At 38.6% G+C, this 19156-nt stretch overlaps 1 protein-coding gene across 1 annotated transcript in view; it reads left to right on the plus strand.

The window, feature by feature from the left end:
* ZFAT (zinc finger and AT-hook domain containing) overlaps positions 1-19156 on the plus strand; it is a 66516-nt gene that overhangs the window by 20993 nt on the left and 26367 nt on the right. Inside the window, exons 4-9 of the mRNA XM_084212199.1 lie at positions 1934-2084; positions 2317-3785; positions 4966-5198; positions 11881-11968; positions 15756-15905; positions 17734-17907. Of these exons, the coding sequence (XP_084068325.1) occupies positions 1934-2084; positions 2317-3785; positions 4966-5198; positions 11881-11968; positions 15756-15905; positions 17734-17907 (2265 nt within the window). The remainder of the gene's footprint in view (positions 1-1933; positions 2085-2316; positions 3786-4965; positions 5199-11880; positions 11969-15755; positions 15906-17733; positions 17908-19156) is intronic.

A 19156-nucleotide genomic window follows, 5' to 3' on the forward strand; every position in this document is an offset into this window, starting at 1 on the left:
CCTCAGTCAGCATCCCAAGTGGATGGAGGCATCTAATGTTTCTTAATGCTTCCCTGTCTTCTAAGGATGGGAAGTAGCAACCTCCCACTAGGGGACATGATTGCCTTTTGTGAGCAGGTACTTCATCAGCATGACTGAAAATCTGAATCTCCCTCTTCAAGTTTTTAAAGACATTTGTCTTTCTGTGAAATGCATAGGTAATTTAGAGGCAGTAACATGAGGATAACCTTGGAGCATTCTACTCACTTAAAGTATGCAAAATACTGGTGAGTTAGTATTTATCTAGTGAGTATATATTCAGTTCACCCAATTTAGGTGATTAAATTTTTATAGTGGTAGTATGAAAGTCTATTAAACAGTTTGGCAGTCCTTTTAGAAAATGCTCAAACATCCTGAAATGCAGAAGGGCACAGAGGAGAGTTAGTGTGGAGCATTTAATGAGAATCTTTGTCTCACAGTCAAGAAATGGGAGGCCTAGAAGAGGCAATCATGCATATAAAGTAGTTTAAGACCTATTTTCTTTTAACTGAGTCACTCTAAATATAGAATTTGCTTCTATTTTAGGTATTGAAATATCAGAACCCTTTTCTGGTGTCTGATGTCTATTCTGTCACCTTTGTACTGAACCCACAGACTGAGCCATGGCTCCTGTGCTGTAATGACAAGGTCCCATCTCACTGGGACAGTGCAATCTGGGAGATGTAATCCTGTGGAAAACCTGATATTTTTGTGAAAGGGAGGAACAGGAAGAATAGAAGTTGTAATGTTCTGGTAACATTTAGGGTGAAAACTTGGAAGATCAGTTCTCTTGAACCTGCAGAATCTCTAGTACAGAAAGCATTATTAAAAAAAGTAATCCAAAAAAGCTGGTTTTAGATGCAACAAGTTTAGTGAGCAATAGTGCTATTACAGTTTAGGTTTTCTGTTTAGTTACAGAGTTGCCTGATGTGCAGTCTCATAGGAAAAGCTTCAATAGCTTTAGGTACTAACATATGGCCTCTTCTCAAAATATCTCAATTTCCCACTTAAAATCACTCTGAAGGCCCCACAGAATCTCTGTTTTTCTCCTTGTAGTCTACAGCACTTCTTTCCTCCATGTAATGTCACTAAGTCTTTCACACCTGTTGTTGGGTAGCCCCCACTGAGCTTTCAGAGACTTTATGTTAGTATTGCCTATATTTTGTAAATAATATCTTCAGGAATTTGGGCTAAATGCATTCAGTATAGCTCTGAATGCTCCCTATGGAGATTGAGAAGTGCACATGGAGCACAGAATCAGAATATACTGAGTTGGAAAGGCTCCACAAAGACTGAGTCCATCTCCTGGCCCAGCCCAGGACAGCCCCAAGAATTACACCATGTGCCTGAGAGCATTGTCCAAACACTTTTTGGGCTCTGTCAGGCTTGGAGCTGTGCTCTGGGAAGCCTATTCCAGACATATTATTTTATTCTGAGGGATGGCAATATGCCCCAAAATATAAGGAGTTTGAGGAAAAGATGTTCATAGTTTTAAATATAGACTAAATTGTCTTTAGTGTAAACTTTTCCCCAGCCTTATTTGTGGAACTGATTGAACAGCTTGGCATAATTTTACTAAGGATGTGGTATGAAGCAGAAACAGAAAAATTCAAATTTTATTTAGAAGATTTACAATCTTTTGAAGGTGGAAATGTTTGGATGTAGGATCTCCCTGTAGCAGGCATCAAGCACTATGAATAATGCTCTGAGCTATCAGTCCTGGCAAGTTTTTTAGGCAGAACTGTGGTGTAAGTACTGATGGATTCTGGAAGTGTATCCATCATTAACAACAGAAACTAAAACAGTCAAACTAATGATTACAGAGTTTATTGTTTAATTTACACTTTTATATTATAGACAATGCATGTTTCTAGTGTGAAATTTTTGATGAGCATTCTTTTCATTCTTCCTTTAGGAGCCAGAAAAATTGTTCCTCTCGAGGCTTCTCCTCATGAAAGTGAACCCAAAACTCCAGACACAACAGTCCAAGACCCATCACAACGAAAAGGATATCAAGAATATGCCATTCAGCAAACCCCATATGAACAGGCAATGAAAACAAGCAGGTAGTTTTGCAGTACTGTATTCTGTTCATGCAGAACATGGGGTATTTTTCTGAGACCTTTAAATAAAGAAAGAGCTGAAAATTAACTATGAATAAACTGTATCATTTAATATGTCTTTGGAGAATACATTTTCTTTTTTAAACTGAGCATTTCTGTCCATTATAAATGTCTAGGGAAATTTCAGCACATTATGTTAGCTGTAAATATAACTGATTGTTTGGGTTTCTTTTAGGTTGGGTCCAACTCAGCTGAAAATTTTTACATGTGAATACTGTAACAAGGTGTTCAAATTTAAACACTCCCTCCAAGCACATCTGAGGATTCATACAAATGAGAAACCTTACAAGTGTTCTTACTGCAGTTATGCCAGTGCCATCAAGGCCAACCTGAACGTTCACCTGCGGAAGCACACGGGGGAGAAGTTCAGCTGTGATTATTGCACCTTCACCTGCCTCAGCAAAGGCCATCTCAAAGTCCACATCGAAAGGGTTCACAAGAAGATTAAGCAGCACTGTCGTTTCTGCAAAAAGAAATACTCAGATGTTAAAAATTTGATCAAGCATATGAAGGAGACTCACGACCTTCAAGACAAAAAGGTGAAGGATGTTTTCGATGAGCTTCGCCTGATGACACGGGAGGGCAAAAGGCAGCTTCTCTACGACTGCCATATTTGTGAGCGCAAATTCAAAAATGAGCTGGACCGCGACCGTCACATGCTCGTTCATGGTGATGAAAGACCCTTTGCTTGTGAGCTCTGTGGCCATGGAGCCACGAAATACCAAGCCCTTGAGCTTCACGTTCGAAAGCACCCTTTTGTATACGTGTGTTCTGTGTGCCTGAAGAAGTTTGTCAGTTCTGTGAGGCTCCGTGCTCACATCAAAGATGTGCACGCAGATCTGCAGGAGGATTTTGTTTTTAATAGTTCTATCAACCAAAGCTTCTGCCTGCTTGAGCCAGGAGGTGACATCCAGCCAGAAGCCCTTGGTGAACAGCAGACACAAACTGCAGGTGAATCGACTGTCATGAGTACTGGTGCTGTTAACACCCCACAGCCATCTGCTTCTAAAGGTGAATCAGCAGCTGCAGAGGTCAACCATGATGGTCAGCATAATGGTGATGTAAAAATTGATGCAGTCCTTTCCTTAGAATTAGAAAATCCTCTGGTGAAGAATGTAGCAGAGACACTGTGTCAGACAACAGACATAGCAGTCCCAGACATTCAGCCATGTGTAACATCAGATTGCTTCCTGCTGAAAAATGGTACTGCTGGTCCTGAGGAGTTTAAAGGTTCTCCTCCAAATGAAGAGGAAGTTACTCAATGCAGTTCTGTAAATGAGCAGGGTGAAGAAATTAATCTTTTACTATCTGAAGACAAAAGTTTAGATGTGAGTCAGAGCAACACAATGACTGAGAACCTTCCAGTTCTTGAGGAGAGAATCCAGTCTGTTCCTCCTGGTGAATCAGAAACAAGCAATCCACCCATTCAAAATTCAGCAGAACCCACGGACCCTTTGGCAGCAGCAGAAGCTGGTGCAGCCACCAGCCCGCAGGCAGCCTCTTCTAACACAGCTACAGCCAGTGGGGGGAATGGATCCGTGGCCTTCATGCAGATCCTGGACAGCTTGCAGAAGAGACAAATGAACACTGAGCTGCGGGAGAGGATAAGGAAGGTTTATGGAGACTTGGAATGTGAATACTGTGGTAAGGAGCAGTGGAATTACGTGTGGTCATACGTCTTATGCAGTGAGCTATCTTTTTCCTGCTCCTCCAGTTTACAGTGATATAATTGTATATCTTTGCAGCAGCATTAATTTTGTAGTTCAATATGGATTCTGGGATCCAGTGGGATTTATTTTTTGCTGTAAATATAATGTGAAATGAGTCAAATCTCCTCAAAAAAACTCACTAGTAGAATATAGCAAAGCAGTACATTGCAAGGCTCTATTATCTGTTGATGTGAAATTTGATAGAATTAGATTATTTCCATCCACATGCATCTCCCCAAGTTACAACTTTCACTGGGGCCAAGCACAGCAGATTTAGGCATGTGATCATCATTACTTCTGTCCATGCTTTAATGCTTGAACTTCATTATCAGCTTAATACAAAATCCAATTTTTTTCATATAGTGTAGGAGGATGTGTAGTAATATACATTCTGTACAATAGAAACATAGACACTGGCATAATTTTGTGTCTTGTTTTGAACCAGGTTCTTTGAGATGAAAATTTTAATTACATGGTATCAGATCAAGACTATCCTGACTGTAATTGTTTGGTTTTCTTAGTTTATGGAAGTGGGAATAACACACCATTCCACTTATTCTAACTGAAAATGTTTGTGTTTACATAACTGGAAAGGAAGCAATTCGGGATGTATTTTGTAGCTTTCATTCTTGAAAAGGGAAAGGAACCAAATTCTGGAAAAATAAGTTTTTGAAACATCACGTAGCATCGTACTTTAGATGAATTGCTCTGAACTTTTTGGTGTTGTTATGCCAAAAATGCTTTTAAGAAAGAGTAGCATGAAAGAAAGTAATAAAAAATATTTTGACAATCTCTTTTAACATACAGTTGCATTCAGATTCTTTGCATAAGAAAACAGATGTATGGGACTTTTTCTTTAGGAAAAAGATCATTGATATGTACTGAAGTGGCCCTTGTTTGGCTGTTTCAGGACATATAACATGGTCTTCTTAGGCAAAGGCAGATTTGTAAATATATTTTCAGTAGCAAAGGGTCTGTAGACAAGTTTTCATCAAGGACAAAAGGGACAGGATTCAAACAGTGCGTTTTGTCCTGAATGAAAATTGGTTATTTTTTTAAATTCTCACTAACAATTGTTCAGGAATTACTCTCTTCATGTCTAATTTGATTTTCAGGCAAGTTGTTTTGGTACCAGGTGCACTACGACATGCACGTCCGTACGCACACTCGAGAACATTTATATTACTGCTCCCAGTGCAATTATTCTTCCATCACCAAGAACTGCCTTAAGCGTCACGTCATCCAGAAACACAGCAATATTTTGCTGAAATGTCCCACAGAACATTGTGATTACTCCACTCCAGATAAATACAAGCTCCAGGCACACCTTAAAGTTCACTCAGATCTGGTGAGTAGCAAAGCGAATGTGTGTTTGTCTGAATTCAGTGTCTTCTTCAGTGTTTGTAATTCTGTGGTTCTACTTTAAGACATAGCTGAGGGTTCTAACCTGTGTGTTCTCTGCACACTTCTGGGAATATCTGACTTAGAGTAACTGGATATTTGGACCTTCTCAGAGCTGTTTCCACGGTAGTATGTCTGTATCCATTTTCTGTCTTTGGTTTTCCCAGTATTTTCAGATCCTTTGAGCGAGTAGAATAAAGTTGGTACTTGTCCTGGTTTAGGGCAAATCTGGGAGAGAATCCCCAAAGAGGGGCCCCTCCAGAAAGCAAGCCCACGCGGCCCCTCCCCCCAACTGGTTTGGGAAGGACTCCTCAGAGAGAAGTGGACAGAACCTGTTTATTGAACAGGCACAGCATCCCCCAGCACACAAAATGAACAATACTGGATGACAGCACTCTTTCACTGCTCTGAAAAAGATGACAAATTCAGAAAGTCTCTCCTGGGGGTGGTCGCTCTGTTATCGGTCCCTCCGGTGTCGGGGCAGCTGCTGCAGCCACAGGGTGCAAACTCTTGGTGTTCCCAGGCCCCAGTCTGGAGCAGGTTTGAGTAGGTCCAAACAGGAAAGGAGAAACAGTCCAGGATGAAATTTGGACTTTTTAGCTAAACTAACTAATGAGAAGAAGCAAGAAGCAAGGGCAAGCAGAAGCGAAGCAGAAGCAAGAAGCAAAGCGAAAAGCCAGGCAGAAAGCAAAAGCAGCACTATGTACTGTCCCGTCTGTATGTCCCACAGGCCGTAGGGGAGCGGCTGATAAGGAGCCAAAACAAAACATTCCCTCCTCAGAGCCAGTCTTGAAGGCACAGAACAGAATATCCAGCATAAACAGCACACACGAATGGGGATACAAGCATCCCAACGTCAGCCTAGGACAGTACTATTATTGCATTACTTCATTTTGTGAACCTGAATTCCCTTCCTTCATAAATAAATGACTTGTGTAAAATGGAAATATGTTCTTCTTAATTACTACAGACAAAAGATATGTAAGAGCTGAAATGAGGGATGCAGGACTCCAGGCTGCTCTCCAAAATGCAGTTTATTCCATCCATGAGGTTACAGCAGTCCAGGGTCGTGGGCGGCAGAGCCTGTGCCTACAGCTGTCAGCTCCAGCTGCAGGCAGGCCTGGAGACCCTTTGGTTTAGGTTACAATGCATTATATACTTTTCTTTGCTGAGCATCTCAATACAGTAGAACCAATCTATACCTTAACAATTATCTATAGGCTATCATAACTACTATCATTACCGTATTCATGTTAGTGTTCTCCAATCACTAAAAGTCAGTACATTACAGTTTAAGCTAGAAGTTGTTTTTCAGTTTTCTTGGCAGTGGAAAATTCTGAGACCTTTTTTCTACTTGCCACCTCAGCAGGCTTGTTTGCCTGTGCTATCTTTCTGCTTGGTAAGAACATCTTCTTGTTTGAGGTGGGTTTATCCTTTGTTCTAAGTCGTAAAAACCCCTTCTAACTAACACACCCTTTGCCTCCTTGGTTATCCAGTAAGACTGGCTCAGCAATCCTTTTCTTCTATATCAAAACTTGCTTCCAACTCTATTCCTTCATCAGACTCCACATTTAAAAATCTTTCTGCTAAGCATACATATCTGTGAGACTTTCTTGTCAAACTTTCATCCTTCCCAACAAAAGATATTTAGGTTTTTAAAAAGGATTTTTTTCCTAGTATCTCCACCTAGTTGCAGTTGAATATCTAACATTTTCTGTTGTGTTGACAGAGAGATCACATTTTTTTAAAGGTTCCTGTCTTGTTCAGAAAGCCCTCAGAGCGCCATGTGCTAAAACCAGGCCTTAGTAGGCTATTGGTCAGTATTTCCAAGAGCTGAATTTACTTTAAAGGTATTTGGAACAGAACAACACTTCACTTCCTACTCTTCTTAAGCAGCTACTTCTGAAGAACTTTAAAACCGAACAGAAGAAATTACACAAAAAGGAAAAATTTCCCCCTTGCGTCCTCCCCTTCTGTAAATATTTGAAATGGAATCTGAATTTTTTGTGAAAGGTGTAGAAAATTCGCATAATAGGCGCTCTTTTTGAATGTTTTTGAATTCATGATGTTTACAATGCCCATGTGATAGCAAATATCTGTTATTGATGTCTAGGAACACTTAAGAAAAAAGAGTCTACAATTAGCTCTCCTATATCCTTCTGTAAGTACCTGGTTTTCAAGTGTGATGAATGTCCAGCAGCTCCCATCAGGAAGATCATTTTCATAATTTTAAATAGAACTGAGAAAATGGATTTCATAATTAAAACCATTGTGATGGCAGGATCTTTCAGAATCATGCTTACTGATGCTTACTGTCAAATATATTTATTTAAATGGATTGAAAAATTCATGTACTACATTTTGACAATTCTCATATTGGTCTTTGTGCCCACTGCTTGGTATATTTACTCCATGTATATCTGGTGAAAGGACCACTTCTTCAAAAATGTATCTATGCACAGTTAAATGTGGAAATCTACTTTAGTTTCATTTGGAAAACCAATTCTTAATAAATATTAAAATTTAAACTTCACTGGAGACAGAAGATATTGAAATCTCAGTTCAGTTTCTTGTGTGGATGGGTATCCTTCATCACCTCCTTGCTGGCTGCACTTCAGCTGGATCCCTGCATTATTTGTAGAAGATAAATGGTGGGTATTGAAAAGCAGCTTTCCCTTCATCCTTGTATATATCACTGTATAGACACCCATCTTACTCTCTGTGCAGCACCCAAGTCTTGCACTGAATTTGGGGTTGCTTATTCCCTGGCAGATGATGAAGGGGAGTGTGAATGTGCTGCCTCTTGCCTTCTGTGTTTGCTACACATTGTTGTTATAGGGAAGATTTTTATTATTGAAGCCTGGGAATTGAGGCGTGGCTTGATTCAAAACCAAAACTTTGTATATATTCTCTGATTTTCAGTGCTCCTCTTTTGCTCCTAGGGCTTTTATTGCAGATTTTTGACATTTATTGGCATTTATTGAGCTCCTCCAAAGTTCAAACTGTGACATGACCAATCACTTCAGTGTCATGGGACCTAGGAAATGGCTGGGCAGTTTCAAATTGCTTTAGTACAATTTATATTATGAATGAGCTAATGATAACATTAAAGAGCAGGGTGTGGAATGAAACAATGCTGAAGTAGGTACCAGAGTTTGTTTACAAACCCCAGTGGCTTTTGCCATACTCAGTGTGCTGAGCAGATAAACATCACAGAAAGGTTTGTCTCTGAAAGTATTTTAAGTCTCTATATGTAATTGATACTGCAGCTGCTTTCTTAGCACAATTTTAATTCATTTAATATAAAGAGAAATGCATTGTGATTATTATGTAAGTGGCCTTATTTAAGAAAAAAATAGTATAAACAAGAAAATCTGTGATAATATTAGGCTAATTTATTTTCACTAGATTTAAGAATACTTAATTCTAATTAAAGTACCTGATTAAATTCCTTTTTTATGGAATGTAAACAACACTTTCAGTCAAAAGCCTACCTTTATTTAGGAATTATTTTAAGTTTCTTATATTTTCTCAAATTGGCTAATAGGGGTGTTGAGCAAATATCAGGCAGTGATTGCCTTTGAAATTTAAACAGCTGATTGGACTTTGCAGCTGGTCTCTAGCAAAGGTAGATGCAGTTCTCTTCATGCTTTGCTTCTGTTCGTGCCTTTCAAAAAAACCTTCAAAGGCATTTAAAAGGAAGGTATTCCAATAAGACATAGGAAAAATAACTTTCATTCTTACCAGAGGAAAACTTTCATGCTGAGAATGTGATTCAGGTATTTCTGCAACCTCAGCCTTCAAAGGGTTTCTGTCATCACCTATGGCCAGGGCACCTGAAGAGCTGGAGCTGTGGAGCAGGGGAGCTTCTCTGGGCTCTGTGCTGTGGTGTGGATGCTCTGAAATACTTCATTTTCAGCAGTGGATCTTTAAAGGCTGTTTTGAGGCTGATGGGATTGCACTGAAGGACTCCCACAAGCTCTCAGGGCAGCAACAGTAGAACACTTCAGCATTCCAAGCTGACAGCATAAGCTCCAGTTCTCTGGCCTGGGTACCCAGCAAGGAAAGGTTTGGGTTCAGCACTCTGTGAGAAACTGGAGCCACACTTTGAAGGGACTCAGTGCTTCTAGGCATGCTCTGTTACACTACAAAAGATAACCCTTTTGAAGATCACTTCTGCAGAACTTGGTGTAGATAACTTTCTGACAGCTTGAATGTAGCTGTTGGCATTATTTCATTATTGAAGATTTTGTTACCATCGTCTTTTGGAAACTCAGCACCCATCCATTCATGCTGCTCTATAGCTCTTGATGCATTTACTGATTATTTTGGACTTTCCTCTAAGATATAGGCCTATAGCCTTGCCTTCTTCAAGAATATTAATAAGAATGTGAAGTTGTCACAGTTAACAGCACTTCAGCTGAAGTAGCGTGTGTGTAGTGGAGTGTTGAGTTTTTATTTTCTTTTTTAACATTTTTCTCAATGTTCTGGCAACACTGAGAAATACTTAATTCAATGAGTATTAAAGGCCAGCAACACCCAACTGCACATTAAAAGTATACTATTTTTTCCCCTTTATTTATTGTATATTTTGAAATCAGATATATAGCAAGTTTGAGGAACAGACTGAGATCTGTCAACACATTTCAGCTCAAGAGCCCCTAAATGACCTAAATGACTTTGTGCTGTTTTTCTCATATGTGCCAAATTATGAATGTGATCATGCAACTACATCTTTGAAAAGGTTCAAACATTGCTATGGAGTTTGTTATGATTAATCTACCAATCTTTATTGGAGTAACATGTTCAGGTAGAAATCCAAAATCATCAGTAGCAGATTTAGGTTATATCATTTGAGAGACCCTAATTCCACAAACTAACAGCTCTTTTTCAAGGTTTTGTCAGCTTTGTAGGCTCCTTGAATCTCTTCCAAAACTCAGCTAGTATTCTCTGATGTTCCTTTTTTTCCCCTAAGATTCTTAGGGCTTAAAATGATGACAGCCCAAACTCCATCTTAGCAAGGTACAGCCCTCAGGGTGGTAATCCTTTTGTAGCTGCCATCCCCAGTCCCTGGTGCAAGTTTTCTCACCAAGGAGCAAATGGCTGTCAGCTCCTGCAGAATTCTCCTTGTGCCACTGCCACATCAATGGCAGTGAGAGCCTCCATATCCTACAGTTGTGGGAGTATTTATTGCTATTTCAGCCCAAGTGTTCTAGGGCTACTGCTGGTTTTAACTTGTAGATGCTTCAACACAGGGATTTGTTTCTCAGAGGTACATGAGACTGCCTGCAAATGCTGCATCATATTCCAAAACCTGTCTGCCATGAAAACCCATCAATATTTGCTTTCCTGTCAAGAGAGGTGTCCATGTACAGCTGTACAACTGCAGCATCTGGACAATAATGACCTCCTTGTACAGTCCTCCTTGTAATTCAAAGATGCTGTTTGGTCAAAGGTCAGAAACTGGTAGAGTCCAGGACCCTTAGCCTCCTGTGATCTCCAGATTTCTCCTTCATAACACAGGGGTCTGTCCCATTTTGATCAATTATCTTCCTACTACACTCTTCAGGAAGTATTTCTGTCCTGGAATAAGTAGTGAAGTGTCTGTTCTGTGGCTTCAGCTCACCTTTTCAGAGATCTCTGCTAGGTGGGCAGCTGCACCTCTCCAACCAAGTACTGCATTACCTGGGCACCTGCCCAGCTGTCAGGACTAACTAGACTCCCTCCATCTGTGGTTTTGATAATCCACTCATAAATTAATCTGCTCAGTGCAAAGGTGACTATGACCCACTCATTTCATTGAGCATCCAGTGCCAGCAGGTACTTCTGAAAAGATCAATCTCTCCAATTTATATTGTGACTGTCAAGATTTAATTTAAAGTGTAATGGAGAAAATTCCTACATTTTTAGGAGTTAGATTCATTTGTAAAGACAGAAAAATTACAATTAGACAAAAATTACATATAGGAAGAGATGACATCAAAGCTCTCCAATTGAACTTGATTGATAGTGTTAAATCTGTTATAACATCAGTGACACTGAGAAAATCCAAAGAAGTCTTTAAATCAAAATACTAGAATAAGACTTTATTGGTAATACATAAAATGCTGAATATTTATAAAATAGCTAGAAATGTAGACACTGAATAAGTTATGGCATCTGTCATTGTTAACTCTGCTGCTCAATTTCAGGACATTTTATAAATCCACATAGTGGTGATTGTCTTCAGAAAGGTAAGATCTGATCCTGGTTTCAGAAGGGTGGACTTGTGAAAAAAAAGAAGAAAGCCCCCTAAATATTATTGCTTTCATCAAATACATTTTCTTCTGTTGTGTGACTTGATCTTTCCACTCCTGATTTTCTACAGAGTCAGTCAGAAGATAATGCTTACATTTATTGTGCATATTCTCATCTGCTGTAACTTGGAGCCCTGTATTCATGAGGATTAATGATGTGCTCAGAGTCTTTTAATATTTCTTCTTCACTTATTTCACTATAAATACATTCATTTTTTCCTTAAAAACCGAACCTTGAATTATAACTTTGTTGAGAACCATGTATTACTGAATAATGACTATAGTGATTATACTGGTAGACTGAAAATGCAATCTCTTTCTTTCTCACTTAAGGATAAAAAGAGTTATTCCTGTCCTGTGTGTGAGAAGTCATTTTCTGAAGATCGACTTATAAAATCTCACATCAAGACAAATCACCCTGGTAAGAAAAAAAAATCAAGGAAGATTTCTCAGTCTACTGCAATAAATGGATAAGGGTTTAGAATGAGCAGTGCAATGTGGTTATATTCCTAAGAAAGAGAAGAGTCTATTTCTAATTCAACTGGTTTAGAGTAAGAATTGTGTTGGTTTTGCAGATGCTAGAATTTAGAGTGAAAAGTGTTACTGTTTGAGCATGTGTGTTGTGGAATATATCAGGTAATTGTGCTAAGAAATCTGTCTTCATCTGGCAAAGGGTGAATTCAGATTAAGCCCTGGGAAGTTTGGGATCAGGCATATAGACATCCTGTAGCACTCCAGGAGATGTAAAATTGCCACTGGCCTTACTTGAACTGACAGGAATGTGTTCAGGGCTTGTGATGTGTCTGTAGCTGCCTGATGGGAATGCAGAGCTGGCCCAGGTCCCATGGGCTGGGCTGGACCCCCAGGGACAGCTGGAGTCTGCAGCAGGGCTCCTGCTAGAGCCAGCTGGGATGTGGTGTGGCCAATAGTAATGGAGCTGGCAAGCCTGGCTGGATGCAGCAAACTGCCCCAAACTCTGTTTGTACCTTGCATTCTGGTGCCCTGATTTATCAGTGCAAGTACCAGATAACATGAATGTGGCGAGTCAATGTGCTGTGCCTGAGTAAACAATTCCTTCTCAGAGCTTGGGAATTCAATGCCAAAATGCTGGCGTGGCACTGATTTAAACCTCACTAATGTCAACTCAGCAATCACACTGCTGTGTCCCTCATTTCCTGCTTCTCAGGATCTGTGTTATGTTGGATAGAAAGTTCTGCTGCTGCTGCAGAGGAGGGTGAGGTGACACTTTCATTAATTCATCTACAGTGCTCCTTATCACCTGACATAATTGGATACAAAGAAGGAAAACACTGGTCATACTCAGACTGAGTCTCAGGGAAAAAAAATACAACTAAAATGATGTAACTTCCCTTGTCTTTCTTGTCAGATGTACAGCATAATAGGTAAAGCAGTAGTTTATCTTCCTACTGCCACTAGATAGTGCTAGACCCGTGTTTTAAACAATTTCCTTCACTTTAATTTCCTCCTTAACTCCCACTTCAGCTCTTTAGTTACTAAACCTCTTTATTTGCAGACCACTCCAGAGCAGTGTGGTTGGAGGGCTGGTCGTGCGTCAGAGGACATGTCTGATGCAGGAAATTGAGATGAGAAAAGGCTTCTGAACTATTCTGTAGTCAGGAGGTATAACTCCAGTAAGCATAGAAACTGAATCTCAAGAACTGTGCCTTTAAAGCCTTTGTGCTGCCTCGGGCAGGGAGCATAGGAGACTTCCCTAAGTAACAGGACCTGAGAACTGGCAGGACAATGATGTTCTGTGCCCTTACATGTTGTCATTAGCCTGTTCTTGTCCACTGACTGCTGAATGATCAATGTGCTATGTCTGAAGTCCCAAAATACCAGTTAACTCTGGAGCCCTGAAGTACTAAATTCATGGATTTAAATACTCCTGAACAATTCATTTGGTATCTGAATCCCTCTAAAAAAAGTATAGTGTAATTTTTATTCAAGTGGGTCTTTTAAACTCTTACAATAGAAGTAAGGTTTAGAAAGAAAATCTGCACTATTATTTTGTGGTTTTATTATTCATTCTTGTATCATGGGCAAATAGAGCTAAAAGACAGAATGGCAGATTTATGAGATGTATCTCTCTGGTGCTGCTGAAATACTACATCTAAGATATGCCTATGCAACAGTTATGCAACAAGCCTGTTTTAATATATGGAGGAGAATTAATGCACAAATCTTTTATTTCTGTGAATTTTCTCCTTGTAATCAGGAAGAAATCCTTTATTTGTACACCACACTTAATTACATGCCATATAAAAGGGGTCTGATGGTATAAGCTATTAAACAGTGCAGTGGCATGAGTGCAGTTGTTTTCAAAAATATAAATTAAAATTAATGAAGATGAAAGGAAAGATGGGTACTGTTTAAGAGGAATTGAATTTTAAAACAACATATCAAAAATTAATTTAAACTTAAACACTTTCATATTTATCATTAAAATATTCTAGAACTCCCTCTCTTCTTCCTTTCTTAGTATCATTCAGCATGTCCTGCTCCCTTGTCTCTTCTGTTTCATCAAGTAGAAAGTATGAAATCAAAAAGTAGTCCTTCCTCTTCTCTGTTTGCAGAGGAGTTGAATTTTGGTCCCATGAAAGCAGTGAGACAAAAATCTCTGTAGATTTTGGCAGAGCAGTATTTCAAACCAAACAGATAAGAGAGCTTGGCTTTATTGCCCAGTGATTTTTGTACTCAGCAGTGAAGGGGGAGTCTTGGGTTCTGGTCCCAGCTCTCAGAATTATCTACCTTTCATCCACTGTCTGATTTAATATATTTCCTAATAGTTCTGAGGCATGAGAGGCATCAGCTTCCATAGCTCCCCACTGAGCAGACATCCTAGCCTGCAGTCATGAATGAAGGATCTAAGCCATGAAAGGCAGAATGAGGGTTCAGACTTATGGCTGTGTTTTTCATTTTTTTGGTACCTTAGAACTTATCTCTGCTCAGTTCATGGGCTTTTATAGTTACCTTTTGAGGTTATTTTCCCCGTGCATATGAGTTCAGGCAGGATTTTTGTGATTCCATTCTGGGACCGATCATCAGGACACAAGGTGATTTTTGGTAAAAATTGAAGTTTAGACGGGAACTTTCAAATTTATAAGATTTGAGGTATAATATGTCACCAGCTTTCATGTCTTAAGGTTTAGATTGCATGAGTGTTGTACTTTCATTAAGTCAGGACATACCATTTCATTCATCTGACGTGCATTGAGCAATTTGATTTATTTTTAAAAGCATCTGGCAGTGTTTTCATTATGCGTCTGGGCCACTTTAATTTAAACTTCATTATTTTGAACTTTTTCACTGTGACAACCAAAACATTATCTCATATGAGGGAAATACACACAACTGAGTGTGTCTAGCTTAAATAAAAAAAGGCCAGGAGAGGAATCTTAATTGCTGTCTTCAGCAATCTAATTAAAAAGAAGACAGAGGGAGATTTTTCTTGGAGCTGTACAGTGAAGGGATGTCAGTTGAAACAAGAAGATTCTGACTAGAACTAGGAAAACAGTTTTGACTGTAAAGATGGCTAAACACTGCAATGGGCCAAGAGAGGCTGTAGAATCTGCATCCTTGCATATGTTCAGGACAAGACTGGATTTGACCACAGGCAACTTGATCTAACTTTGAAAATGGAACTGTAAAGTTGACTGTGCTTGAAGTAGGTGACCTTAGAGGTCCCTTCCTGTCACATTTATTCCATGAGCCTGGTTTTCCCTTTAAAGTGCCTGATTATCAGAATTCTGACCATTATAGCTGTGGCTGAAGTGAATTGTCTTCAGATCCTTGACATCTGGAAATCTGGGGTGAAATTGTGAATAAAGAATTTGAAAAAAGCCAATTAGCCAATTTAGCTTATGGGGAAGGGTCACAGTAATAAAATTATCTTTTGTGCCAGTGGCCCAACCAAGTTTTTTATATTTAAAATATTAATTTTTTTTTTTCAAACAGGCAGCAGTGAGGACAGTGAGTTCACAGATCAGGAGAGAAAGGATAGAGCATCCTAGAAGGCCTAAAGGAAAAAAGGTCCTTGAACTCTTTGCTCAAGTCAGTTTTGAGTGGGAGTAGGGGAAATACAGCTTTTAAAAAGTTGGACTGAATAAGGATCTACCTCTTCAATATTACTTACAAAATAAATTCCCTCATGTCCTTCTGGTTCTTACTACTTTTTGCATTTCTCTCAGAGGTTTCAATGACTACTATTTCTGAGATTCTTGGCAGAAGAGTTCAGCTGAAAGGACTTATTGGAAAACGAGCTGTGAAATGTCCCCACTGTGATTTTTATTTTATGAAGAATGGATCAGACCTTCAACGTCATATTTGGGCTCATGAAGGTAAAACTCTGGTTTTAAGCTTTGGGGCATATAATGAGTCTCATATTCCACTGAAGCTTTGCTGACATAAAAAAAAAGTAGATTCAAATTTATTTCTATACTCCAATGCAAAACTTTAAGCTACATTGGAGGTTAATTAATCATTTTTATTGATTCTGGATCACATATGGAACTTCACCCTCAGATCATGAACAGACAGTTTAAATGTTTTATAAAAATTAATAAAATTCAGAAGCAATTTTTTTTTCAAAACATATTCATAAGCATCTATAAGATATTCTATGTGAGTAAGGAGGCGTGAATTAAATACATTCTCAGAATTTTGAAACAAGTAATTTTCTGTATCTTCTTGTGAGTCTCTGCTGCTCCTTTTACATTTGTCTAAAAATCCTTGGTCTGGAAATCTGTTAGTAAACCAATTGAAATCCAGTTGCTTTGATGTACACATAAAATTCTGTAAATATTTTAATTAAATCCTGCAGAGCATGGCAGCTGGCTGCCTTTAACACAGATAGTGATCAAAATCCCCTAAGATAATGTTCATCATATTTATGACATTTTTAGGGAGAAATTCCAGTAATACGGCAACACATAGGTTAAAAGTGCCTCGAATTTAAAATCTTTAGACAGTAAAATCTTGTGTCTACCCAGTCTGTGTATTTTTAGAAAAGGTTGAAGACAGCTTACATGGTCTTTAGTCACGTTAGTAATCTGTGGAACAGATTGCCTATGATTTTAGGTTCTTCAGCCATCCCTCTGCATGAAGGGGATAATGGGATTTGGTGCTCTCAAACTGGTATCTTGTTTCCAAAGTGTTCCCATATAGGTATTGTTTGAATGCTCTAACTGTGAGCTTTCCTGCCTATCTAGCAGAGCAGGGCTCCTCTCCAGTGGCCTTTCCTCCTTTAAGGAGTTTAGGTAAGGCAGAATGTAGGTTAGAGAAATTCCTTGTGTATTCCATAGACAAAGTTCTTTTATTCTGACTGTAACTGGCAACCCATGTCATCTACCTGGCAGGAGAAAGAGGTGAATAGAAATTTCTTCTCAAATCAAAGGGTGCAATCAAGTCTGCTGAAAGCAGACTGTAATTCTTCATGCTTGTAAATCTAATTTTAAGGTCACGAGTATCAATCTAAAATGTGCAGACCCTCATGAAACTGTTAAACTACTCTGCCAGTTCAGATTTATTCAGCTTTTCTTTGAAGGATTTACTTTGTTCTTATAGACTTTCTGTTAGATGACCCACTGGGTATCTCTCTGTATGCTTTGGACAATTTGAGCAAAGAGAAGTTTTAAGTGCTTGTATCTGCCTGAACCATTAGCAAATCTGACAGTAATTAACCATAAAACAGCTTGCACATTTAACTTCTGCTTTCATGTTAACTGCCTAATGAAGCAGTCCTCCTTATAACAGGTTTCCTCACTGTTGACTACAGTAAACAGAGAATGGGAGTTACCTGAAGACTTCTAGAGGGAGCTTGGCATAAACATAGGCAGCCTGGATTTTACTTCTAAAGGGAGGGTAGGCATAGCAAGGCCCAAATATCAGTATTTTCCTGGCTAAACTCAGTACCTGGCTTCAGTAGGGCAATATTCAGTTGTGAAAGAACTCCTCTTTTCTCTTAGCAAGTTGAGTGATGCTGTCATGAGCTCAGCATCATTTACATAGAAGCTGTAGATGGAATTTCTTATTTGTAGAGATCCAAATTTTGAAGTGTTTCTCTTTGTCCATGTTGCTCACATGATCTGAAATTTCTTTCAAGCAAATGTCCACCTTTCATGAAAAGCCACGGCCTGGTTGTTTCATGGTATATTTTTTCATTTTTAGGTGTTAAACCATTCAAATGTTCCCTCTGTGAGTACGCCACTCGCAGCAAGAGCAACTTGAAAGCTCACATGAATCGCCACAGCACGGAGAAAACCCACCTTTGTGATATGTGTGGGAAAAAGTTCAAATCAAAAGGCACTTTGAAGAGCCATAAACTCCTTCATACTGCTGATGGTAAGTGCATTAAATCTATCATCTATTTATTAAATCTATTATCTATTTATTAAATCTATTTTAGGACAATAAATATTGGCTGTACCACAGGCCTTATTAACAAATGCTTTTCAGTTGAACACTTCAGTGTGATTTACATATTTTTTTTTTATTCCCAGGAGACACCATTTGGGAAATAATTCAAAACTTTGTGAAATTAATTTCTGTGAAAGACAGCTGTCCCTGAAATATTATGTTTCTCTGAAATTCATAGTGGCTGTGTATACCTTCCTTGTTGTAACAGAGAATTGTTTATTTCAATAGAAATTTGAAAATGCCAATAGTTCTGTCTCTTACTGTTAAGTCTCTCACTTTTTTATTCTATGAGAATATTATTAGGATCCTGGTGTCTAATCAGCCAGTGGCAAACCTAGGCACTTACTCTCTACAGTCTCACACTCAACACCTCATTTGCCCTGCAATTTTATAATTTATGTGATGATAAGTGAAAAAAGCAAGATGCACATCCAGAAAAGTATCCCATTTTATATCAAAGTTTAGAGCACAACAGTACTTTATTATTCTGTGATTATCATACTGAAGTAAATTATTTAGCAGAGTAAGTTGTACAGACCTTCATTATGACTTAGTAGCTTGATTTTTGTTATTCATGCAATTGTGTGAAACCTTATTCCACTTTTTATTGACCATTTAATTTACATTCTTTTTTTATTTTCAAATTACATTTCAGAGAAAGCACACAATGCTCTGTTACATTTTTAGAATACATTTGAAGTTTCTGTGTCAGAGATATTTTATAATGCTTACGTCTGTGTGTTCAAGTGGAAGAAACAATCCTTTTTACATCAATATGCTGCAGGAAGATGATAGTTATTGTTTTATTACCAGTTACTGCAAAATGCTGTGTGTTGGTAAATCACTTGTTATTTTAAAGTAACTTGATCAGTAGTAGGTCTGGCACAGGCATCTAAGCTTCATATGTGAGAATCAAGATTTTACTTACCAAATGCAAACCTCAGTTGGTTCCTTGCTAGGAGGAGACAAATTGTTGTATTTGAAAGAAAAGAAAATTTCAAGCATGATCAGTCTATAAAGAAGAATAAAAAGGTCTCTTTCTATGGCCCCATAAAAAAATCACTTCATGGGGTTTCATTTCAAAAACTTTCTGTTTTGTTTTCACCATCTGGCATGATCAAATGGTGAAATTTAGCGATGAAAGTTGAATTTGTTTTCACCTGTGTGTTAGTTA

The sequence above is a fragment of the Fringilla coelebs genome (genome assembly GCF_963513975.1).
Source record: "Fringilla coelebs genome assembly, chromosome: 1".
NCBI classification, from domain to species: domain Eukaryota; kingdom Metazoa; phylum Chordata; class Aves; order Passeriformes; family Fringillidae; genus Fringilla; species Fringilla coelebs.